General features: G+C 42.2%; 1 protein-coding gene across 1 annotated transcript; it reads left to right on the top strand.

Annotated features, from left to right (window-relative positions):
* Positions 1 to 356: 356 nt before the first annotated feature.
* On the top strand, positions 357 to 17,411 carry LOC119417499 (cytosolic sulfotransferase 3-like). The gene is made up of 8 exons (XM_037684711.1): positions 357 to 380; positions 779 to 914; positions 1,008 to 1,136; positions 10,688 to 10,788; positions 10,983 to 11,109; positions 16,877 to 16,974; positions 17,047 to 17,221; positions 17,299 to 17,411. Exons 1-8 carry the CDS (start codon positions 360 to 362, stop codon positions 17,409 to 17,411), a joined length of 900 nt encoding a protein of 299 aa, XP_037540639.1. The 5' UTR covers positions 357 to 359.
* The last annotated feature ends 8,581 nt before the right edge of the window (positions 17,412 to 25,992 follow it).

Genomic DNA, 25,992 nt, shown 5'->3' with positions numbered 1-25,992 from the left:
TCAGCAGCAAAACTGGTTGATCCACTCTGAGAAGGTGCTATTTAAGAAACTGAGCTGAATACAGCTCCTCAGACTGAGGAAGTCTCTCGGATGAGAGACGAAACGTTTCTACATTTTTTTGCTTTGTTTTGTTTTTTGTTTTTTTGAATGTCCAGAGGACCAGATTTAACTTTTCTGGATAGGGAGGAGAAAGTGAAGAAAATCTGGGGAGATGAGGCAGGGCTGGATACTGAGATGACATCTGAGCCTTTCTTAAGTTTGGAGGGCAGTGCAGTGACATGAGAGGAGGGGAACCAGCTCACTACAAAGAGAGGGAAACAAATTAAATGAAGTGAAGCAAGACAGACTCCAGTGACAACATGTCACTAAATCCTGAGAAGGTATGTGAAGTTTTGCTTTTCTTAGATTTTTTTTATACCAAAAACTTTAAATCTTTGTTTGCTTAAACAAGGGACAATCCTGATCTATTACGTTCTATTTCATGAGTTAGTGCACTTAAGCTTCTTAACTATCACAATTGATATTATAAATGCAAATAAAATTTCCCGCACACCTTTTTAGCAGCTTCAGCAAATCTGAGGACCTCAGCTCGTCCTTATCTCAGCAAGCATCCGTGTTTGACTGAACGCTGCTTCAGGCTTTGTGGCGTTTTAAAAGAATTGTTTTCTACACAATCTGACCCAACTTTCAACATCTTACAACAATGATTTGTCTTCTTTTCCTTCTTCTTAATGGAAATGCAACAATATATTTATGTTTTGATTCCTTTTTTAAAAAGGTGACTGTGCCTCGACCTGAGCTCTTTGATTTTCACGGTGTCTGGATGGCTCCTAATTTTACGGACAACTGGGAAAATGTTCAAAAATTTGAGGCCAGACCAGATGATATTCTCATTGCAACGTACCCCAAAGCAGGCCAGTCTGCAAACACCTTTATCCACATTTTATAAATGATAGAAATGTTTGTTGAGGTGAGGAGTTCATGTTTTCCTGTCTGCCATTCTTTAGGGACCACGTGGGTCTCATACATCTTGGACTTGCTGTATTTTGGTCAGACGAGTCCAGAGCGGCAGACGTCCATCCCCATCTACGAGAGAGTGCCCTTTATGGAACTTTTCATCCCGGGAAAGGTTTCAGGTTGATAATCACACTCAGGCTTTTCATCTTCATGAATTCTTTTTAGCTTCGAGTGGATTTAAAAGTTGCCACACCATTGTTCAAATTGGAGTGTTTTCTGATTTAAAAATGGAAACAAGATTAATCAACTATTTTCTAATTTGCTTTTAAAACTGCAACCTGTATAGATAAGAGCAAAACAAAAGCTCTCCAGTGTTCACCCTTAAAAGCCTTTTAGGGTAAAAGCCCTGCGTCCACAGCTGCCACCACATTTCATTGTGTTCACACTCACTCTCATCAGGCAATACTAGATATTTTTTTACATAGTTTTGGAATATTAGATTTTTTTTTTCCCAAACATTTTGCCTTTTACATGTGCTTTTATTGTCACAAATCTTTTTTTTTTTTTTACATTTACAATTTTTTTCTCAAAAAAAAAGAAAAAGAAAAACGTAAAATAGATTTCAATTTGCTGACTTGTAGCGCATATAGTGGATATATGCTCATTTTGTCGTTTTGAGCTTCCTGACAGACCAATCAACACTTTTTAATCTATCAGTTCTGTATATTTGATTTGTTAATTTCAATGTTGCAAAATCATTGATATTCTGCCAGTAGTCTTTGGTAGATATGGGTTTCATATTGCCCCCCTGCTAAAGGTGAGATGACATATTCTCTTTGCCTGCGTGTGTGTGTGTGTGTGTTGGGGGGGGAGGGTCTGTGTGTCTGTGATTTTATCAATATTTCACATGAACCACTGGCTGAATTTTAATGAAACTTGTAAAACTTAGTCAATGAAGGTAATGTGTATCTTTGACTAATTCGTTGTTTCTCCTTGTTTCACCTTCTTCTTTGGTTGAATTTTAACAAGTCTTTAGAACAAAATATTAAATTAACCATTTCCTTTTTAACCATAATTTATTCAATTTTGTGAGATCAAGTGTGAACTTCAGTCTATTATGCATTTGCAGCCCTAATTATTAAAAAAGTTGTATAAGTTGTAACTAAAAACTGAATACAATAATTCACAGATGTCAAACCTACCATTCTGTGTTAGTCTGTCTCTCCTTCCTGTCCTCTCAACCAGCCGGTCAAAGCAGATGGCCACTTGTCCTGAGTCTGGTTCTGCTGGAGGTTTCTTCCTTTAAAAGGGAGTTCTTCCTTTCCACTGTTACCACTGTGCTTGCTCAGGATGGGAGACTGCAACGAAGCCAAGATTCAACTTGTCTGCTGGATTCCTTAGATAGAGAACTTTACTAATTGGCTTTTATGTATTTGACTGTTCCTGTAAAGTCCCCTGAGACAACTTTGTTGTGATTTGGCGCTATATAAATAAACTGAATTAAATTGAATTGAAACCTATATTTTAGTCAGTGGAACATGGTAATATCATGAACTGACTAGTTTTAACCCCAGATTATACAAAATGACAGAGAGGACCCAACATTGGATGAAAAGGTAGGTACAGATTATTATGAAATGATGATATTTACACTGGGGAATTACAGTGCCTTGTGAAAGTATTCAGCTCCCTTGAACTTTTCAACCTTTTACCACATTTCAGGCTTCAAACATAAAGATATATATTTTTAATTTTTTTGTGAAGAATCAACAACAAGTGGGACACAATCGTGAAGTGGAAAGAAATTTATTGGATGTGTCAAACTTTTTTAACAAATAAAAAACTGAAAAGCGAGGCGTGCAATATTATTGGGCCCCCTTGTGTTAATACTTTGTAGCGCCGCCTTTTGCTGCAGTTCCAGCTGCAAGTCTCTTGGGGTTTGTCTCCATCAGTTTTACACATGGAGACACTGAAATTCTGCCCATTCTTCTTTGCAAAACAGCTCGAGCTCAGTGAGGTTGGATGGAGAGCGTTCACAGATTCTCGATTGGATTCCGGTCTGGACTTTGACTTGGCCATTCCAACACCTGGATACGTTTATTTGTGAACCATTCCATTGTAGATGTGTCTTTATGTTTTGGATCATTGTCTTGTTGGAAGATAAATCTCCGTCCCAGTCTCAGGTCTCTTGCAGACTCAAACAGGTTTTCTTCCAGAATGGTCCTGTATTTGGCCCCATCCATCTTCCCATCAATTCTGACCATCTTCCCTGTCCCTGCTGACAAAAAGAAGTCCCAAACCATGATACTGCCACCACCATGTTAGACAGTGGGGATGGTGTGTTCAGGGTGATGAGCTGTGTTGCTTTTATGCCAAACATATAGTTTTGCATTGTGGCCAAACAGTTCGATTTTGGTTTCATGTGACCAGAGCACCTTCTTCCACATGTTTGGTGTCTCCCAGGTGCTTGTGACAAACTTTAAACAACACTTTTTATGGATATCTTTGAGAAATGGTTTTCTTCTTGCCACTCTTCCATAAAGGCCAGATTTGTGCAGTGTACGACTGATTGTTGTCCTATGGACAGACTCTCCCACCTCAGCTGTAGATCTCTGCAGTTCATCCAGAGTGATCATGGGCCTCTTGGCTGCATCTCTGATCAGTCTTCTCCTTGTTCCAGATGAAAGTTTAGAGGGACGGCCGGGTCTTGGTAGATTTGCAGTGGTCTGATACTCCTTCCATTTCAATATGATTGCTTGCACAGTGCTCCTTGGGATGTTTAAAGCTTGGGAAATCTTTTTGTATCCAAATCCGGCTTTAAACTTCTCCAAAACAGTATCTCGGACCTGCCTGGTGTGTTCCTTGGTCTTCATTATGCTCTCTGCGCATTGAACAAAACCCTGAGACTACTTCTTCTTTGGTTTTTAACGGCAGCTTGCATCCATCAATGTTGCACTACTGACCCTGAGACTATCACAGAGCAGGTGCATTTATACGGAGACTTGATTACACACAGGTGGATTCTATTTATCATCATCAGTCATTTGGGACAACATTGGATCATTCATAGATCCTCACTGAACTTCTGGAGTGAGTTTGCTGCACTGAAAGTAAGGGGGCCCAATAATATTGCACGCCCCACTTTTCAGTTTTTTATTTGTAAAAAAGTTTGACACATCCAATAAATTTAATTCCACTTCACGATTGTGTCCCACTTGTTGTTGATTCTTCACAAAAAATAAAAATCTTATATCTTCATGTTTGAAGCCTGAAATGTGACAAAAGTTTGAAAAGTTCGGGGGGGGGGGGGGGGGAATACTTTCGCAAGGCACTGTATCTGCAAGGAAAGAGAGGTCAGGTAAGTATGGGGATCTGTAGAACAAGAGTCTTGAATAATTACTTTGGCCTGTTTGTCTTAGAGCGTGGAACAGCTTGGAGAGGAGTGTGGAGACTCCAGAGGAGTGGAGTACAGGTGAGTGATCTTAGGAGTGTAGCAGGGCGGAAACTAGTGTCGACAGGTGGGATTGAGCTCAGTCTGTTCTGAGGACTGAAGATCTAAGTGATTCCAGACATAATCAAGGAGACTCGAGGAGAGTGAATATTTGCAGGGGTGGAAAAACCAATGACGCAGGTCTTGACAAAAAACAAGGAAAAAAACAGGTTAGTATTCTCAAGGAATTAAATTACTTTGTAGTAGTGGTTGTCACAAAGTACCAAAGGGCTTCAATGATCCAGCGTCGAACTTCTTCATGTAGAGTTCTATTTCATCCCTCCTGACCGCCAGAGGGCGGTGCTGAAAGCACTGAATGTTCCCTTTGCGCATGTGCTGTTCGAGTAATAATACCAACGGAGTCACAGGTGTGACACAGATGACCAATCAGAGGCTATATAGCCTGACGTCATCCGCAGCTCTGCTCCTTTTTTCTTCTCAAGTGTGGTTCAATTCAGGGCTTCAGCCCTTTGGATTTTTGAACTTTTCACTGTCGTCGGAGGCCTGACTGCCCATTGGCGGGAGTAGCGTGTTCGCTCTCCTAGGGGCTGCGACATTTTAACCTTGTTCATAGGTATTTCTGCTGTTCGTTGGGGTTCTACGGCGGTTTCCGCCCCCTCCCAACTCACAGCGTCTGACTACTATGTGTGTGATTCAACACCGGTGAGAAGTGTTTTTCACTTATATTTCGCCATTGGCTAGCGGTAGCATTCGCTCAGCTCCTGTCTATTGGAGGCCTCTAACTGCGTGGTTGGTTGGACTGTGCTCCAAAGATTGTTAATGACTACTAGGTGTATGATTCAACACCAGTGAGTAGTGTTTTTTACTTATTTTTGCCATTGGCTTGTGGTAGTGCTCGCTCTGCTCCCGTTTGTTGTTATTGCTAGTATCACTCAAACCTGTGAGTAGTAAAAAGCCATCAGTGTGCTAATGATCCATTGTTAGGCTGATGGTCCTTCTTGAGCATGTGATCAGCTGGTTTTGGTTGCCAGCAGCAAACTGATTGATCCACTCTGAGAAGGTGCTATTGAAGAGACTGAGCTGAATACAGCACCTCAGACTGAGGAAGTCTTTCGGATGAAAGACGAAATGTATCTACATTTTTTTGCTTTGTTTTGTTTTTTAATTTTTTGAATGTCCAGAGGACCAGATTGAACTTTTTTGGATTTTTCTACCTGGATTATTGAGCATGCATCAGGATATTTAATCGTTACTTTTTTTTTATTTGTTTAAAACTGCGTAAATGATGTTAAAGTCTGTTTTCTTCGAGAGCTAAGTTCTTTCTTGTAATGGAAAACAGTGCAAAAGATAGCAAATGTAGTTTTAGCCATATATTTTTAAACTAAAGAATATGTTGTTAACTCTAAAGTTTCAGTCTTCTCACTTAAGAAATGAACATCACACTGTGCACATTGAACACACTTAAAATAAAAAAAATAAAAACCTTGTTGTCATTTGTTAGAGTCTAAAGATTGTTGGCTATGAACACTAGCTTGTCCACAGTCTCTGGATTTAACAGAGATCAGTGGCATGAAACAATGCTGCCACCAATGCTAAATGCCCTTTTTTGAAGGAGTACTCATGGCTGGAATGCAAAGTTATTTCTTGGCCAGCCTTGCCATTCTTGGAAAATTAGCCTGGTACAGTCTCCACCTGTCCAGTGGGTCAGTTTCTAACAGACGAAGGTTTGGCATCAAAAGCAAAAGAGGGGTTCCTCTAGTGGGTGTCTCCTTCTGCTTTAAGGAGAGCTGACACAAAATGGCGACCAGTTTCTTCTGTGGCTTTGACCAGAGAGGGTCTTGCAGTAAAATCATACAACACAGCGTTCTTTCCACAGATCAGAGAGCAGGTTTAACTGATTTTTTATTTTTTTTATTTTTATTTTTTAAGCACAAATGCACTCTCTAAAGCTGACCAAGGCTTACTTTAACTTTTGACTGAACACAACATTTTGTGCATGCATCCAAATATGGCAGCAGTATGGCAAGTCAGCCACAGTTAGCTTGTAGCTTTAGTCCTTAGCTCTTGAAGAAAACAAACTTTAACATGATTTACGCAGTTTTAAACAAAAAACAACAACAACAAAAAAAAAACTCGTAACGGTTAAATCTGACAACTCTGATTTTACATCAGACACAGCATTACTGCTGTTAGCTGGTAGAAGATAAATCTCTCATAGGCTAAATGTCTATCGTTTCTACCGTGTACCATATGTGTCGTGTATTCCTACTGCTAAGCTGAAAAAGGAGTCCTATAGGGCCTTGTTGGCCAGTGGGACTCTGGAGGCAGCAGAGGAGTACCGGAGGGCCAAGTGGTCCACAGCCGAGCTGTTGCTGAGGCAACAGCTCGGCTGTGGGAGGAGTTTGGTGAGGCCTTGGATAGAGACTCTCGGTCGACTCCGAGGAGATTCTGGCAAACAATCAGGTGGCTGAGGAGGGGAAAGCAGCACTTTACTAACACTGTAGCACTGGGGGAGTGGTTATCTTTTAAAAATGAATATGAACGTTATAATGGAGAATGTTAATTCTTTAGTCAATTTGCAATGAGTGAAAACCAACAACGCCACCTGGGATTACACTCCAGGAAATAAAAGGACACGTAAGTTTGTTCTACTGGAGGAAGGAGACAAGATTCAAATAAACTTTACCAAATTTATTGGGGGGGTAATTTGCACAAGTGAAAAGTATTCAAAAAGTATTTTTAAAATATGCAATACCAGAAAATTGTTGACTGCATTTAATTGTTTAAAACAGCTGTACTGGAGATAAACACTTTAAAATATCAGGTGAGACTGAGGCTTACTAGTGGGGAGGGGGGCTGTAAAGACAAGGAGACCACATCCAGTGAAGAAAGATGAATCACCTAAACTACAAAAGGGAAAAGGAGTGTTCCACACACAAAGCGAGACACCACCACCAGGGTCACCACCGCCACCACACGAAGTCTCAGTCCCTGAAAAAATTTTTTAAAAAAATGAACAAACAGCCTTAATGAAACAGTCGCGTCACATTTCATAAACAGATTTAGTGGTACACTCAGTTCATTAAAATCAAAGCCTCAGCCAGTAGGGCAAGGGTCCGAGTTAGTTTAATATTTTTTCCTCTAGGCAAAACAGCAGCGAGCAGAATCCAGCTGAACAGCAGGAGAAGGCTCATCTGAAAACTAAAGGGAGCAGATCGTCAGTATTAAACTCAACCATTGACAGCAGAATTTACAGAATCTCATATTGCCAACCTGCAAATTTGTATGTTACAGCACAATCTTATAATAGAGTTGCTGTATAAATTGGATCATGCAGCTGTAACAGAAAACTGTCTAATATGCATTTGTTTACAGTAACGAGTAAGCGGTAGCAGGCTAGGCTAACCCTTACCTTCAAGCCATAAATTGGGCACACAGAAGACGGACCGGCCAGGAGGCACAGCAGAGAAGAGGCTAGACTGAACGTTAAGAAAAACAAACCAGTTTGTATTAGCAGCTAAAAGCAAACGACCGCGACAAAGAAAAAACAAATATTAGCCACGGTTACCGGAGAATGGTTATCTGCAGCAGAAGCAAGCAGACGTCATGACACACGCCGTGCACCCAGACAGGAGTGACGTGCTTTTATACAGAAGCTGCAATTGACCATGTTAAAATGGCAGCACACCATTTATGCTGCTACAGCTGTGTTCAGTGAAGGTGGGATGCTGTTGAACTCAACCAGTGATGTCATCGGGAGGCGGAAGGAATACTTCTCAGAAATTCTCAATCCCACCAGCACGTCTTCCACAGAGAAAGCTGAGTCGTGGGACTTTGGGGCTGGTCCGTCCATAACCGTGGCTGAGGTCACCAAGGTAGTTAAAAAGTTCAGAGGTGGCAGGACTCCGGGAGTGGATGAGATTCACCCTGATTTCCTTAAGGCTCTGGATGTCGTGGGGCTGTCTTGGGTGACACGCCTTTGCAACATTGTATCGACATAGGGGACAGTGCCACTGGATTGGCAGACTGGGGTGGTGGTTCCCCTCTTCAAAAAGGGGGATCGGAGGGTGTGCTCCAATTACTGTATAGGGGCATCACTCTCCAAGTCTCACTGGTAAGGTCTTTTCAGGGGTACTGGAGAAGCGAGTCTGATTGTTGGTCAAACTGCAAATCCAGGAGGAACAATGTGGGTTCCATCCTGGCCGTGGAACACTGGATCAGCTCTTTACCCTCACTAGGGTACTCGCGGTGTCATGGGAGTTTACCCATCCAGTATACATGTGTTTTGTGGACTTGGAGAAGGCATTCAACCGTGTTCCTCGGGGTACACTGTTGGGGGTGCTCCGTGAGTATGTGATTGGGGGCCCGTTGTTACAGGCTGTTCAGTCCCTATACAAGTGGTGCAAGAGTTTTGTTCGCAGTAAGTCAAACCCCTTCAGGGAGGGAGTTGGACTCCACCAGGGCTGCCCATTGTCACAAATTCTGTTCATAACTTATGGACAGAATTTCTCAGTGCAGCCAGGGGGCAGAGGATTTACGGTTCAGTGGCCTCAGGATTCCATCTCTGTTTTTTGCAGATGATGTGGTCCTGTTGGCGTCATCGTGTCGTGATCTTCAGTTCTCACGAGTGTGAAGCGGCTGGGAGAATCAGCACCTCCAAATCTGAGGCCATGGTCCTCAACCGAAAAAGGGTAGATTTATCTCTTGAGGTCGAGGATAAGGTTATGCCTCAAGTGGAGGATTTCGAGTATCTCAGGGTTTTGTTCACGAGTGATGGAAGAATGGAGCGTGAGATTGACATACGTATTGGTGCAGCATCTGCAGTATTGCGGACTCTGTATCGGTCCGTTGTGGTGAAGAGGGAGCTGAGCTATAAGGCAAATATCTCTGTTTACCAGTCGGTCTACATTCCTACCCTCACCTATGGTCATGAGCTCTGGGTAATGACCAAAAGAATGAGGTTGTGGATACAGGCGGTTGAAACGAGTTTCCTCCACAGGGTAGTTGGACTCTCCCTTAGAGACAGGGTGAGAAGTTCAGTTATCTGGGGGAGACTCAGAGTAGAACTGCTGCTCCACCACATCGAGAGGAGTCAGTTGAGGTTGTTCAGGCATCTGATAAGGATGCTCCCTGGGCGCCTCCCAAGGGAGGTGCTTCAGGCATGTCCGACTTGGAGGAGACCCTGGGGAAGACCCAGGACACACTGGAAGGACTATGTCTCTCGGTTGGCCTGGGAATGTCTTGGAATCCTCCCAGAAGGGCTGGAAGAGGTGGCTGTGGAAAGAGATGTCTGGGCCTCCCTGTTCAAGCTGCTGCCACTGCGACCCAACTTCGGAATAAGCGGAAGATAATGGATGAATGGATAAATGTGGAATAAATTATTACACTTTTAAACGGGCCAGTAAAATCTTTGAGTTTTTTGCACGAGTCAGATCCTCAATGCCACTTGTCAATGAACCTAGTAGGCTCGTCAGCAACTCACCAATAAGTGAACACAAATTGTCTCGAAGTGAAATGCTGCTTACCTGCAGGAGATTCACCCCTTTTTCTCCGACAACATTGACAGGATTTTGCGTTACCTATGATTTGGGGTAAGAGGGATTTCATAAAAAAATCATCAGAAAAAAATGGTTAAACGTTGTCAGTGGAGAACATGTAATTCAGACGTGTTACCCTGAGCATTTTGAAGATGAAATACAGTTTATTCCATTTCCAAATTCTAAACGGAGCCTGGATCAATGTAAAAAATGAATAAAGGCCAATGACCGACCTCTTCATTCTGTTTTTGTTTATTTTAGGCAACTACTTCTGAACTGTATTAACATGCAGTATGTAGTTTAATGTTTTTGGGGCGGCTGTGGCTGAGTGGTTAGAGCAGTCGTCGTCCTCCAATGCGAGAGTTGGGGGTTCAAATCCACCAGCAGTCACATGCTGAAGTGTCCCTCGGCAAGACACTGAACCCCTCATAGGCTCTGATGTGTGTCCCATCAGTGTATGAATGTGATCTAACGCACTGATTAGTCACTTTAGAATGATTTGTTCAATTAGCTTTGTAGAGATCTAGTAGAGTGCTGTATGAATGGGTAAATGAGGAACAGATTGTGATGTAAAGTGGTTTGAGTGTCTTGAAATAAGATAGAAAGGCACTATATAAGTACAGTCCATTTACCATTTTAATATTTTGTTTAAAGTTTGATGAATTTGTACAGTACTTGTTTTCTGTTTTGTTATTAAGTAAGTTTTATACTTTGTTGTGTATATAATTATTGTCTCACACAGGAAAAGATCTTGCGGACAATCTCCCCACCACCCCTCGACTCATCAAAACACATTTTCCTGTCCAGTTTGTGCCAAAAACCTTTTGGGAACAAAACTGTCGGGTAAAGAGGTCTTTGTGCTTTTTTTTTGTTTTTTACTTTGAAAAGTTTAAATACTGGATTATACTGATATTCACAACATAGTGATGAGCACAAAACCTGATTTAGAATAATGCACAACACATATTTCTTTTGAGGGCTTAAAATATATGATACATTTATAAGGAATGTCTGTGTGTGGTTCTCATCTTTTGTAGATCATCTATGTGGCCCGCAACGGCAAAGACAACATGGTTTCCTACTTCCACTTTGATACCATGAACAGTACCCAACCAGAGGCTGGAACCTGGAACAACTACTTCCAGAGATTCATTCAGGGAAAGAGTATGTATGAAAAATTGCTGTAGAGTTTTTGTCACTATTGTGATTAACAACATAATATTATTTAGGAGATAAAAATGCCATATAATCATAATCAGGTAATGAATTTTGGCAAATATGTCTTTAATGAACAACACCTGACATGCTACTCTATGTCATATGTTTGTTCATATGTTTATTTTACAAAGACAAACCATCATTCTAGAATCAGCGAGTGAAACACAAGGGCATGCACTCTGTTTGTCAAATCAATTTTAACACCAATAAGTTAAAAACAAGTTTGTTCTTGAAGGTCTTACACAAACTGGTGGAAACATTTTGATGCATTTTGCTTTATAACTCTGGCATATCCGTCCTACAGACATTAACTGTTTTCCACGTACTGTTTTTCTTTTTTTTAATAATGGATTTTCAAATGTTCAAAAATGTCCTAAATCCTTCAGTTTGATGAGCAAAAACCATTGCTTTGCAATAAAAAAATTGTTGTCTAACCTACATTAAATCACACAAAAAAACCCTCCAGACCTGAAAACAACCAAAACATATTGTTAAGAAGTGCTCAAACCTGCTGAGGATCAGCTCATCATTTATGTTTTATTAGCTGCTACCTGCTCTATTAAAGCTACAGTCTGGTCATTTTTCAAGTGATGTTTTGTCAAACAGTTAGCAACTGTAATCATCAGCTACAAAGGTCGGAAGAAAGAGCACACTTTTCATTCAACCTTTATTTATTCAGGTGTTATGGGCCAGGCACATAGGCCTTATTGGTTTGTTCTTGTAGATAGGTTTTGAGTTAGTTAATCAGTCTTTGATTGTTTTGGAATGTGGCTTTTTCTACGTGCCCATAAATAAGCTGGTTTCAGGGAGTTCTGATGGCTCTCTTAGGCTCACTCTGTTTTTGGCCCTTCTGAGACACACTGGTTTGATTTTCTCCTTTGTCCTGGGGCTGTGGCATGCTGTCGGTGGCCCCAGCCACCTCAGGTCATTTTTGTTAACTTTTTGTATGTTTTTTGTAGCGTTTTGGCCTGGTGGGACTGGTAGCCATGTTTTTGTTCTCTCTTTTGTAATAGGTGTTTTTTTAGGGGTTTTGTAGGTTTAGTCTGGTATCAGCAGCAGCTTTGACGGCCCTGTATAAGGTTGGCCTGCTGCTGTACCTTTTTGTTTGATTTGGCCAGCTCACCAGGTCCTCCTTTAAGTTGGTACTTTGGGTTTTTGTGTTTCTTGGTTGGACACGGGAATTGGGGGTTCCTGTTTTTTCCCCTATTTTTCAGGAAGCTGCAACAGTTTTGAATAAATTGATTGTTTGAACCTCTATTTGTGTCTCGTGTCCTCCTTTAATGTGTTATGTTCTTGGTGGACGTAACATGTTAATGGGGGCTCGTCCAGGATTTGAACCCGGATACTACTACTACAGGAGCAAAACATGTTGATTACATTTAGCTACTGGTACTTCATTTATCCAAATTCCAGGCTTACAGTGGGATCTTTCTCTCAAAAACAAAACAAAAAAATAATAATGTAAGAGAGTAACAGACTCTGACCCCATTTAATCAAGATCCACTATTGATCAAAATACGACAAGTAATTTTTCCTATGATTGCTCCGGTCTCACCTGGGAGGCTGGAAATACGCGCTCACCTAGACTTTGACACAGAGAACATGAGTGATCCATGAAACTTTCCCTGGACGACATAGGATTTTCCTGTACTCTGACCTTATGTTATAGAGGTTAGATATCAGGTCTCAATAAATTAGCCAGAGGAATATGCAAAAAACACTCCCTTAAATCAAATCTTGTCTTTTTGCATATTAAGAAAATAAGGTCCTGGCCATCTTCCATATTCTCCCTATGGGGGCTTATTTGAGCAATGGATGGGTGTGTGTGTGTGTGGGTGGGGGGTGGGGTGGGGGGGGGGGTGTCACATCCCCACTAGTGGACCCTCTGCACAGAACTGTTCATAAGACCCAGTTGGTACATAACCTAAGGGAAAAAACAGTTAAATAGGACTCACCAGTACTTAAGAATCACCAGACAACTGTTATTATTTTAGTGCAGGCAGACACGAGTTTATTAAAATGGAACGGTACAAATAAAGGAATTTAAAAAAAATCACATATCTGTTGATTATATCAAAATTTAAAGGTAAAAAGGGAAAGTAAGTAACAGTCTATCTCTTGTGCTTACAAGACTACCACAAAAAGGTTTCTAAAAATTAAAAAAAAAGAAACTTACCAAGGTAAATGCTAGTCCTCTATTCCCTCCCGGCACCCCTGGGTCAAAAGGACCCAAGGGCAACATGAGGTAATCCACTGTCCAAGCCTAAAAGCAATAAGCTCCACGAACCACAAAACGTCCCCAGTAAAAAACGTCCAGCTCTGATGTGCATAAACTTTTTATAATCTACTGTCATAATTATGCATACACAGATAAAGCATACATACTCCTCCTACTTCATGTCTCAAATAGAGGACCAGTTAGAATTACACCATGTCCTATGATTATGCATAAAGGATAGTGTTACAGACACCTCCTTTCTCTGGTCCTGAAAAATGGAAAAGTTACACTTTAAACACACACAAGCACCTAAATGGCCAGAAAAGCCACCCTCCAATGACCTCTAAAAAGCCCATGGGCCTGTCATGATCTGGTGGTAAGTTGAACCCAAGTGCAGACGTTCGGGGAACTCAACATTTATTTCTAAAGCACTTAAAATACAACAAGCAGCCGTCCGAAATGCTCTACAAAATTAAAAACAAACAAAAAACAGTAAAACAATAAAAACACCTAAATATATATGTATAAAAAAATCAGAACATCATAAGTAAAAGAATACAACATTAAGACACAGATGCTAACTCACTCTAGGTTAAAAGCCGATGAAAAAAAAAGAGTTTTAAAAACAGAAAGTGATATATATTAATATTATAAATATATTTAATAAATATATTTATTATAACAAAGCAAAAGGCTGACATGGCAGCAAACTTACATGAATGGAGGGAAAGTGGACAAGGAGACACGGAGGATGACACAACATGATGCCTTACAGGACAATTCACGGACAGGGGAACAATAAAGAACCAGAGACTATATAGAGACATTAATGAGGGGATAAACACAAATGCCTGGGGAAGGACAACAGGTGGCAGGTGTCAGAGGCAGGAACTGATTACAAGGGGGAAAAACACAGAGGAGGGCAGGACAGATGACACAAGTCACAAAACACACACAGATCCTCAAAATCCCCCCCCCCCCCCCCCCACACACACAGATGGCCCTTGACGTCCCAAGACTCAGGTGGGAGGAGGGGTGAACCGAAAGGATGGATGGCACAAAGGAGAACATGAGGGAAATAAACAAAAAACAGAAAAGTGACAGGATGAAAAAAGCTGGGAACTAAATGCAAAGAAGAGCTCAAGAAAAAAAAACACCAGGGGTTCAGGCCAATGGCCAGAAAATCATCCAGCATGGCGCAAAAAGTTCAGGCAAACGGCTGGGAGATTGTTCAGCGTAGGACAAAATTTCAGGTGGGCAGCCAGGAGACTGTCCCACATGCGACATGAGTTCAGGTGGTCAGCCAGGAGACCGTCCATCACTGGGCAGGAGCTGCGTCTGCCCAGACCCTCTCCAACTCAAGTCAAAGGGAAGCAAAGTGACCACTGTAGATGCTGTGGCAGCAGACGAAGATATCACCGGTGGGGCTTTGATGGTAGGTGAAGAGACCAGGGATGAGGCTTTGGCAGCAGGCGAACAGACCACTGGAGAAGCTTCAGTGGTAGGTGAAGAGACCATTGGAGAGGCTTTGGTGATAGGTTGTTGCTGCCAGCAAAAAGGCCACTGTAGAGACCATTGCTGCCGGCGAACCAGTGAAGAGAACCGCAGACAGCAAACCAGGACGGAGAGCCACAGACGGTGAACCAGGAAGGAGAACTGCAGATGGCGAACCAGGAAGGACAGCCACAGGTGGCAAACCTGGGATGAGGACCACAGGTGGCAATGAATCCAATGAGAGATCTGCAGCTGGTGAATCAGACAAGGGAACTGCGTCTGATACTGGAACCAGAATAGCTGCAGGTGGAACCAGCAGCTCTACAGCAGGTGAAGAGATCAGGGGATCTGTAGCAGGTGAAGAGACCAGGAGATCTGCAGCAGGCAAGGAGACCAGGGGATCTGCAGCAGGCGTAGAGATGACAGGGACTGGAGGGACTGCAGCAGATGACAAGGAACCAGAGGTGGAGGCTGTAGTAGATGGTGAATCAAATGGGAAGTCTGCAGCTAGTGATGGAACCAGCAGATCTGAAGCATGCAATGGAACAAGCAGATCTTGAGTGTGGTCTGGGTACAATGAAACATCATCATCATCAGCAGCAGCAGCAGCAGCAGCAGCAGCAGCTTTATTTATAAAGGTCTTTAACACACCCACAGCTGAAACAAAGTGCTGAATATCAGTTAAAAACAAGATAAAAGAGAGCATTAAACAAAGCTACAAAGCCAAGCACACAGTGAACTAAAAACTCAATTTAAAACTCAATTTAAAACACAATAAAACGACGAGTTAAACAGATAAAGCCAATACCAGTAAAAATAACGTAAAATCAAGTCTCAGTTGGGTTGAAGGCCAAGTAGTAGAGATGAGTTTTCAGACGGGTTTTAAAAATGGACATTGAGGGGGCCTGTCAAATGTGCAAAGGCAGAGCATTCCATAACTTAGGGGCACTAACAGAGAAGGCACTGTATGAAGCATCTGAAGCGAAACCTGCTCCTATTTGTCAAAAAGTCTGGTCTCAATTAAAGATCACGAGTCCTGTGATGAGATAACGGCCCAAAACAAATGCAAAAAACAAAATGTTCTCTTTAGAAGTTCTTCTATGAGATCTGATCTATGAAAGGAGCTGAAACATGGAGTAGGATTGACCCTTAAAATGTGAGACAGCTGAGGAAGTTAACCAGTAAACAGAAATACCTGCTCCAGCTGCAGAAATCTGACAGAAACTGACAATCACTCATCTGCAGTGACTGATTTAAAAGGTTGAACAAGAAAATGGGAAGTTAAAGGAAACATCCTTTGACCCAAGGCCAGTTTAAGTATCATTAATATTTTTCTTTCTTTATGAATCAATTGTAACTATTTTCACATTATTCAACAACCAAAACTGATTTTGTTTTTTAATGTAATGGCTAGGTATTCAAAAAAACACAAAACATTTAACCCTCCCCACTACCCATTTATGTTGCTCTTATTTTGAAATGTAACCGGATGTTCTGTGTTAAGAGAGGTGGAAAGAGAAGTTATGGAGACGCCACTAATGTCGAACCGGTTAACACCATGAACATAATATGTCTGTGGTTAACACAAATGGCTTGTTTTTATTTGTTCAGCCTTTTTTCTCGTCTAATCAGATGTGTCCCTCCAGATACGCCCATTTTTTTATAGTCCAATCAAATGTGGCCCTCCAGATACACCCATTGTTTTATCGTCCAATCAGTTGTGGCCTTCCAGATACACCCATTGTTTTATCGTCCAATCAGTTGTGGCCTTCCAGATACACCCATTGTTTTATCGTCCAATCAGATGTGGCCTTCCAGATACGCCTTCCGAATTTGTAAGCAGAGATACCTACTTGGGCTAATGGCTAGATAAATGAGGGCCTGTTTAAATCTAATTTTGATGACCACCTGATGAAAAGCTTTTGAAATTATTTATTGTGTATTTTACATCTGATTTCTGTCACATGGATTTAACACTCCTTGTTTCATTCTGTGGCTCAGTGATGTACGGCTCCTGGTACGACCATGTGAGGAGTTGGTGGAAGAAGAAAGAGACCTATCCAAACCTTCATTATATGTTCTACGAAGATTTGATTGAGGTAATTGGTTGTTTTATTTCCAAGGTCTGGTTGGTTACACATTAAAAATATATATTTTTCACGTGTTTCCAGGACACTCAACAAGAAATAGACAAACTCTGCTCATTTCTTGGCTTGTCTCCTTCAGCTGAGATCACAGAAATGGTTGTGAGTGGAGTGCAGTTTGATAAAATGAAAAATAATCAGATGGCAAATTATTCCAATGTCCCATTCATGGATTTCAACATCTCCCACTTCATGAGGAAAGGTTTGTTAAATGCTGATATGAGGCCAAAGAAGAAATTGATAGCAGAAATGCTGAACAGGATGTCTGTGTTTCTGCAGGAAAAGTTGGTGACTGGAAGAATCACTTCACTGTAGCTCAAAATGAAGAATTTGATGATGACTACAAGAAAAAGATGAAGGATTCCACTCTGCAGTTCCGCAATGAAATTTAATGTGTTTATGTTTGAAGCTGAGTCCAACATTGACCTAATGGGATGTTCACTGACTGAAAATAAAGTGCTGTAATCTCAATGGTTGCTAAATCAATGGCAACACAATTAATTTTCATTTTACTTTTGTCAAATGAAAGTGAAAACTGACATGTTGATAGGCGACACACCATTTGCAGTGGGATCAGTCGATCACCCCACTCAGATCCAGGGGCTAAACCTGGTCAACTACATCAATGACGCAAACAAAATAAAGTTGTTTTACTGTTGAGATCTAAATGAGGTGAATAAAGTAAGTGAAGCTGCAGGCTTTGTGTTAAACAGTAGGTGATTTTTGGTATTTTGCACATTTAGGGTTTTGGCTGGTAATGATGTAATAAACTCATATTGTCCCTGATTTAAGGTGACACGTCTTCCAACAGGCAAACGTCATTTAAGAGGGGGCTTCTCTCCTCCCATCACTACTACAAGAATCACTGTCTGACATGAGTCAAAAGGAATGGACACCATCATTTAAGCATGCTAATTTAATATGTTACGCATTAACACTTGTCATGTTTAAACATTTGTCACAACATGACAATGTGTGTGCTTGAAATCAATTTTTACATCCAATATTTAGTGATATAATTAGCAAAAAACACAAGACAATGCTGTACTCACAGCAAGCTGTATTTTAGAACCTAAAATATTTAGTATTTGCAATAAAATATTTTTTTTCATCCATCCATCCATCCATCCATCTTTCGCTTGTTCCAAAGTTGGGTTGCGAGGTCAGCAGTTTGAGCAGGAAGGCTCAGACATCCCTTTCCACAGCCACCTCTTCCAACATGTCTGGGAGGATTCTAAGGCATTGCCGGGCCACACGAGAAACACAGTCTCTCCAGCATATCAAGGTCAAGGTGTCTTTATTGTCATTCACATCACATGTGGTACATGAGGTGGAACCAAACTATGAGCAACTATGAGCAATGGTGCTGTCTTGCCTAAAGGAACGCAGTCCTCAAGAAAGATTCCTTCTTGGGACAGCAGGCCACCGGCTTTCTTCAGCTCACCCTCATGCATTGTGGTAATGAGAGATGGACAACTTCCCAGTAGGCCAAACGTCTTCCTTCTGATGAAAAAAACAACTAAGTGCCAGCTGAGTTTAAACATAATTTAATTTCACAAATCTGAGATAAAGTTTACCTAAATTCTAACGTTAGAGCTAAAACCTTAGTCCAAATTGAATACCTCTTCTCAAAGACTTTACATTTTTACATCATTCACTTTTTTAAATAACACTAATTGGCCATTCATCCATACTTCATATTTGCCATAATTTCATATTGTCATTATTCACACTGAAAATAAACATTATAGAATTGTGTATTTAAATTACCAGATTCTTTGTCTTTTCTTCGAGTGAGGGAGATTACAATTGTTACAAGGACTCACATTATGCTTTTGATTGAGTTGATCAACATTTATTACGTAACTCTGAACCTTAGTGTAAACACCTGTTAAAAGATGCTCAGACCTCTCAAGGGTTTCCCCTACATATTATTTAATTGGCATATTATATTATTGTTGGATGGCTACATTGTATTACATATTATTTAATTATTTAATCTCAGAAGACCGCCTGTCAGCCAGAATCCTGGGTCTTCCCCGAGGTATATTCCTACTCAGACATGCCTGAAGCACCTCCGTAGGGAGGCAACCAGGAAGCATCCTTACCAGATTCTTCCCTTTTAAATACCCCCAGTATACTCCCACGTATGCGCATACGTACGCGGAAGTACGAGCGTATCCCCACAGGGCATGTCCGCACAAAGCTTAATTTTTATGACCGTGTACATGGTGTCGCACAATAAACTGCCCGGCGACGGACTGTTTTGTATGCGACACCAATGTATTAAATTCCCCTTCTTCATCTCTGATCTGGTCTTTTCTTTTGTTTTTTTATGCCAAGAGGCAGTGATCTCTTCCTCCTCTGTTGATGCCATGACTGAAATGGTGAGAAATGAAGGAATTTGTCACAAGCGAATTAAAATCATGTCCAGCATGGCTGCAGGAGGGTCTGGAAATTTCCTGGTGGGCTGATCTGATATGTGGGCTGCAGAACCAGCGCTCCCTATTTTTTTTTTTTAAGATCTTTTCATTAACAACATATAAACACAGAACACTGCTGCGACTGAGGCTGCCAGCGCTTTTATTTATTTTTTTTCCCCGACCTGTCAATTAATCCAGTAGGCGTTTCAGCAAATGACCACTCGGTGACCTCAATTTGTCCCGAAGGTAAACGCCCCTTGTCTGTGGAGCTGCTCTGCAGCTGCTCAGGGTGGGCGCTCGAGTATGAAGTCTGAACCCTCTGTGTACAGTACGCGCATATGTACGCGTGGACGTACGTACGCGGGAGTATACTGGGGGCTTAACAGGAAGAAACCTCAAGCAGAACCAGGATCAGGTTTGAGAGGACAGGAAGGAGAAACAAACAAACACAGAATGGCAGGTCCAGGTGTACCCCCTATTGAAAGAAAGACAAAAATCACATGTTAAGGATAGAAATATAGTAATTACAAATGCAAAACAGGTAAAGAGTAAGTAAAGACAGCAGCAGAATGAGAAAATGTGGTAAATTTGTCCTCCAGCAGTCTAAGCCTACAGCAGCATAAGTAATGTTATGTTAGGTGAGGGTAAGAATGTAGACCGACTGGTAAATAGAGTGCTTCACCTTATAGCTCGGCTTGCTTTTTATCACAACTGTAGAGGAAAGCATCCTCAGATCGTTGAATTTTTATTAGTAATTTTATTCTGAAGGGGTACCACTTGCTTTCCGGTTCTTAAGCAAGAAAATTATTAAATCAGACTCAAGTTTTATGTTCTAGTGAATTATTTTCTCGTGTTTAAAAGGGCATCAAATTAGTTAATACACACAGATATGCCAAAAATAATCACAAATTTAGTTGATTTTATGTATTTTATTACAAAAATAATAATCTGTGATATATCTGATGAAGGGCAGCACGGTGGCGCAACTGGTAGAGCTGCTGCCTCTCAGTGAGCAGGTCCTTGGTTCAAACCCCAGTCCAGGGGCCTTTCTGGGTGGAGTTTGCATGTTCTCTCCGTGCATGCGTGCGTTTCCTCCCACAGACCAAAAACATGCATGTTAGGCTGATTGGTAACTCTAAATTGTCCCTAGGTGTGAGTGAGAGCGTGAATGGTTGTTTGTCTCGTTTGTCTCTATGTGGCCCTGTGATGGAATTGCAACCCGTCCAGGGTGTACCCCGCCCTTCACACAGTGATTGCTGGACATGGGCACCGGCGACCCCCGTGACCCAAAAATGGAATAAGCGAGTAAAGATAATGGATGGATGGATATCTGATGAAGATTATGCATAAAATGAATACACAAATGAATAACAAATAGCTTTGTATCAAAGGTCTACTTGATTATTCAAATCAGTGAAACTTTAAAAAGGCAGAATTTTTGGACTGTTCTGTTTGTGGAGTAGTTGAAATTGTGTCTAAATTAACTGTAGTGTGTGTATAAAGCAATATTATTGTGATGTATGATCACCAGAAAGGCATTAAAGGTCTCTTGTCCTACCAGAATGAGATGGTCAGAATGGTCCAACAGCTGCTTAAAAATGGTACCAGTTCAGATGTTCTGGTGACTGAGAGGCTGATTTTTCCTCAAAATTCACCTGTCATCTTAGAGGGACAAGGGTCCATATGGGAGTCAGCTGGGATTTTTCCACTCTGTGGTGCAATAGCTCTGGTAACAAATTTCAGGTTAATGCCAGGTTCTGCTTCTGGTTCTGCCGGGTTTCCAGAAAAGGTTGCTTCTCTCGTCTCTTTTTTCCTAGGACATCTCACTAGGAGGAAGTTTTTTCTCTGAAGTTTGCTCGAAGTTCAATGCTTGAAGAAGATGTGATGAAGTAGAGTGGAAGCATAAGTGAAGAAGTGAAACTTAACTTAACTGTCTGTGTGTTACAGATTGACTTTGGTCCACCTCTCGGAAGAGGGATGGTTCTAACTCTTTCATGTTTTATAACATCTTAAGTCCATTTTCTCTGTTTGCCTTTAAAAAGCAACTCTTCTTTTAAAAAGAGGAAAACAATACAATCTATTATCTTAAAGAGAGATTACTTAAACAGACATTTTCATAAACAAACATTCAGTTCTGAAGCTTTTGAAATAGCATGCAATGTTCATCCAAAAGGTGTCACTGTTCATCTCTTGAAAAGAAAATGTCATTATAAACAAAGGTTTCTTTAAAATGTTATCTCCATGGGAAACCATCCTGGGAGTAATACTCTTCTTTGATAAAGGAAGATATCAAAGTAGCGAGTTCAGATGTTCCTAAGCTTCGAGGTCAGTTGAACCAAAAGCTCTCATTAAAACGATCTGTCCTTTTCTGGGGAAATGAGTTCATATTGAAAGTGGTTAACACAGTAACAGTTTTTTTTTTTTTTATACATTCCGTTAGTGCTGGGTTGAACACCTGTAAAGCAAAGTCTGTTTGTTCCCAAGGGAATAGATGGATCTTATTTTAAACAGTTCAAAACACAAAACACATGAATGATGTTTGTTTGAGATGAGGTGAACTGTTTCTGTTTAAGCTGAGGTGAACTGTTTCTGAGGTGGTGTTCCCCTACACAACGGAGCAGCACAGAGTCCACAATACTGCAGATGCTGCACAATCCATCTGTCAGTCTTATGCTCCATTCTTCCCTCACTCATAAACAAAACCCCAAGGTACTTGAACTCTTTCACTTGAGGCAGAACATCACCCTCAACCTGAAGGGAGCAATGCACCCTTTTCCGACTGAGGTCCATGGCCTCAAATTTGGAGGTGCTGATTCTCATCTCGTCTGCTTCACACTTGGCTGCAAACTAGCAGAGAGGGACTCCTGAGGCCACTGAGCTGGACTTCCTCCGTCCCCTGGATGCATCGAGAAATTCTGTCCATAAAAGTTATGAACAGAATCGTGACAATGGACAGCCCTGAAGGGGTCCAACTTAATGCCAGCAATGTGAAACAAACTCTCGCACCTCTTGTATAGGGATCGAACAGCCCGTAGCAACAGGCCCTCAATTCCATACATGTGGAGCACCCCACCCCCACCACAGTGTACCCCAAGGAACACGGTCAAACGTCTTCTCCAAGTCCACAAAATACATGTAGACTGGATGGGCAAACTCCCATGATGGCCCCTCAAGGATGCTAGTGAGGGTAAAGAGATGGTTGAGTGTTCCACAGCCAGGACAAAACCCACATTGTTACTTGTGGATTTGAGATTTGACCAACGATTGGACTCACTTCTCCAGTACTTCTGACCTAGGCTAGACCTAGACCTTACCAAGGAGGATAAGGTGAGTGATGCCCCTATAATTGAAACACAACCTCTGGTCCCCCTTTTTGAAGAAGGGAACCACCATCCCAGTCTGCCAATTCAGTGGCACTGCCCCCGATGTCCATGCGATGTTGCAAATGCATGTCAACCAAGACAACCTCACAACAACCAGTACCTTATGGAAGGGCGAATCTCATCCACCTCTGGAGCCCTGTCGCCATGGAGTTTTTTTAACTACCTCGGTGACCCCAACCACAATAATGGACAGACCAACCCCGAAGTCCCCTGACTCTGCTTCCTCCATGGAAGACGTGCTGGTGGGACTGAGGTGGTCTGAGAAATATTCCTTCCACCTTCCAACGACATTCCTGATTGAGGTCAACAGCACCTCACCTTCACTGAACACAGTATTAGTAAAGTGCTGCTTTCTCCTCCTCAGGTGTCTGATGGTTTGCCAGAATCACCTTGGAGCTGACTGAGAGTCTCTATGCAAGGCCACACCTAACTCCTCCCACACCGGAGCTTTTGCCTCAGCCACAGCCTTGGCCTTCCGAAACTCCTCAGCTGCTTATGGAATCCCACCAGTCCCATGTTTTTTATTGTTTAAAATTTAGCTTCTGTAAAAAATGAATGAATATGAAAATATTGCAGGGCAACTCAGTGGTTAGATGGAAGAGCTGTTGCTCTCAGCGAGAAGGTTCCCTGTTCAAATCTTGGTCTGGGACCTTTCTAGGGTGAGTTTGCATGTTCTCGTTGTGTATGCGTGGGTTACTCTGGTTTCCTCCCACAAACCAATAACATGCATGTTAGGCTGATTGGTAACTCTAAAGCCCCTTATCCACAGGACCGGTTCTTGTTGGACCCTGTTGTGTCCGGTTCTGATGGGACCTGTTTTTTTCTGTCTCCACAGTGCCCATAGTTCCCATTTAGTGGGCGGATTGTTCACCTCTAGTGGGCGGATTATTAATATCAACGCACCTTACCAGCTGGTGGTGCTAGTGCTACATTAAGCTCTTTTCTAAGCACCACTAACATGTATTAGAAGAAGAAGAGCCGGAAAACAACAAACAACCAAAATGGATGACCTCCTTGATCTCCGCCCTCCACCAATGAATACGCCCCCTGACCAATCAGTGACCTACAGTGCGCTGATGGCACATCTAGACCCAACAAGAACCAGACCTGGGACCTCAGAGAAGTAGGTCCCAAAAATGGGGTGGGTTCCACCACTGAAGGCATTGTGGCTAAACCACGCAATCGGCCCGAACTAGTTACATAGGAGCCCCAAAAGGCCCTGTGGATAAGGAGCTTAAATGGTCTTTAGATGTGAATGTGAGAGTGAATGTTTGGTTTTCTCGTTTGTCTTTATGTGGCCCTGTGATGGACTGGAGACCTGTCTAGGGTGTCCTCCACCTCTCGCACAGTTACTGCTGGATATGGGTATCAATGACCCTCGCAACCCAAAAAGGAAGAAGCAGGTAAAGATGACGGATGGATGGAAAAGCAATATCTCAGAATGAATGTAACGGAGCTACTCCAACATGCAGCCACCTTAAGCGGTGCAATTCTAAATAATTTGATTCTAAAAATAGATGATGATAAGCTTAAGCTGTTGCTTTTTAAAGTGGTACATTTAAAGTGCAGGAAGTTTTACACACAGCACTTTCAAATAAATGAAAAAAACAAAACATGACACAATATGCCATGCAACAGGTGGGAGTGGTGGCGCAGAGGTTAGAGAAGGTGGGCATATGATCGGAAGGTCACAGGTTCAACTCCCCCTACCAACAACATGAAAATGTGAGTGGGATAGGTGAAACATCCATACCTGACTCCACCCTCATTTGTCCCACTCTAGGCCCTTGAGCAAGGCCTTTAACCCCCACCATCTGCTCCCCTGGGCACTATGGCAGCTCTCTGTTCCACACAGAAAGCTGTGGTAGCTTAGTGGTCAGTGGTTTTGTCAGGAAGGGCATCCGGTATAAAAACAATTGCCAAGACTTTGTGCAAGATAGTTCGCTGTGGGACCCCTGAAGAAGGGAGCAGCTGAAAGACAAAAAAAAAAAAAAAAAAAAAAATGCCATGCAACTATGACCAGATAGGAATGTGTTGAACTGGCTGATGTGAGACTCCTGCAGATTGTTTGCCCTGCAGGTATTTAAGAAACTGTGGCTAGACACAGATTTTACTTTAAAGCCCTTTCAAACTTTGGAGGGCTGTGCATTGACAAGAAGACAAAAAATGAGGAGCCAGACAGACTTTAACAACAACATGTTCCATGATCATAAGAAGGTATGTGAGCTTTTTAATTTTTAATATTTTCTTACGGTTACAAGCAGTGCTTAATTTGAGCCGGATCCTGTCGGAACAAGATCCGGGAACTCCCTCATTCGGATCGGCTGCGTTCCAGCAAATGTTTGCTTGGATCCGGCAACTCAAATCCCTGCCCCTAAAAGTCCAAAGTCATTGCACATTTTTCTTTTGATTATTTATTAAAAATACAACGAGAGGAGACGTTGCTCAGTCTGTGGAGTGGATGTTCCAGCCACACTACACCACCAGCTCGTGCACACGCTCCTGCCCAGCAGAGACGCAGACCGCATATCCCACGGGGATGAATGTTTTCATCCACCTTCAGCTGTGCGCCCTGCAGACATTGCGCATTTTGCGCACAGGAGCATCTCCAGACAGCTCTGCAGAGCGTGCACAACTGCTGATGTGTCATAACTTCTGCGTATAGACATATACACACAGCTGAAGGTGGATGAAGATGCTCCCCACGGGACATGCGGTCCATGTCTCTGTTGGGCAGGAGCATGTGCGCAAGCTGGTGCGCATAGTATGGCCGGAACATCCACTCCACAGACTGGGCAACGTCTCCTCTCGTTGTATTTTGAATAAATAATAAAAATAAAAGAGAGGAGCCAGTTGAGGTGGCTTGGGCATCTGGTTAGGATGCCTCCTGGACGCCTCCCTGGTGAGGTGTTCCGGACACGTCCCACTGGGAGGAGACCCAGAGGAAGACCCAGGACACGCTGGAGGGACTATGTTTCTCGGCTGGCCTAGGAATGCCTCGGGATTCCCCCGAAGGAGCTGGACCAAGTGACTGGGGAGAGGGAAGTCAGGGCCTCTCTACTTAGGCTGCTACCCCCGCGACCCGGAAGCGGAAGAAAATGGATGGATGGATGAATAAAAATAAAAATGTGCGATGACTTTGGACTTTTAGGGGCGGAGATTTGAGT

Source organism: Nematolebias whitei, chromosome 11 (assembly GCF_014905685.2).
Source record: "Nematolebias whitei isolate Nwh7 chromosome 11, NemWhi1, whole genome shotgun sequence".
Lineage (NCBI taxonomy): Eukaryota > Metazoa > Chordata > Actinopteri > Cyprinodontiformes > Rivulidae > Nematolebias > Nematolebias whitei.
This window is presented reverse-complemented; position numbering and strand designations above follow the sequence as displayed.

Excerpts from the sequence above, each read along its gene's own strand:
- LOC119417499 (XM_037684711.1), top strand. The coding sequence starts at position 360 with ATGTCACTAAATCCTGAGAAG. Across the intron at positions 915-1,007 it reads TGCAACGTACCCCAAAGCAG|GGACCACGTGGGTCTCATAC; the intron begins GCCAGTCTGCAA and ends GCCATTCTTTAG. Across the intron at positions 10,789-10,982 it reads TTTGGGAACAAAACTGTCGG|ATCATCTATGTGGCCCGCAA; the intron begins GTAAAGAGGTCT and ends CATCTTTTGTAG.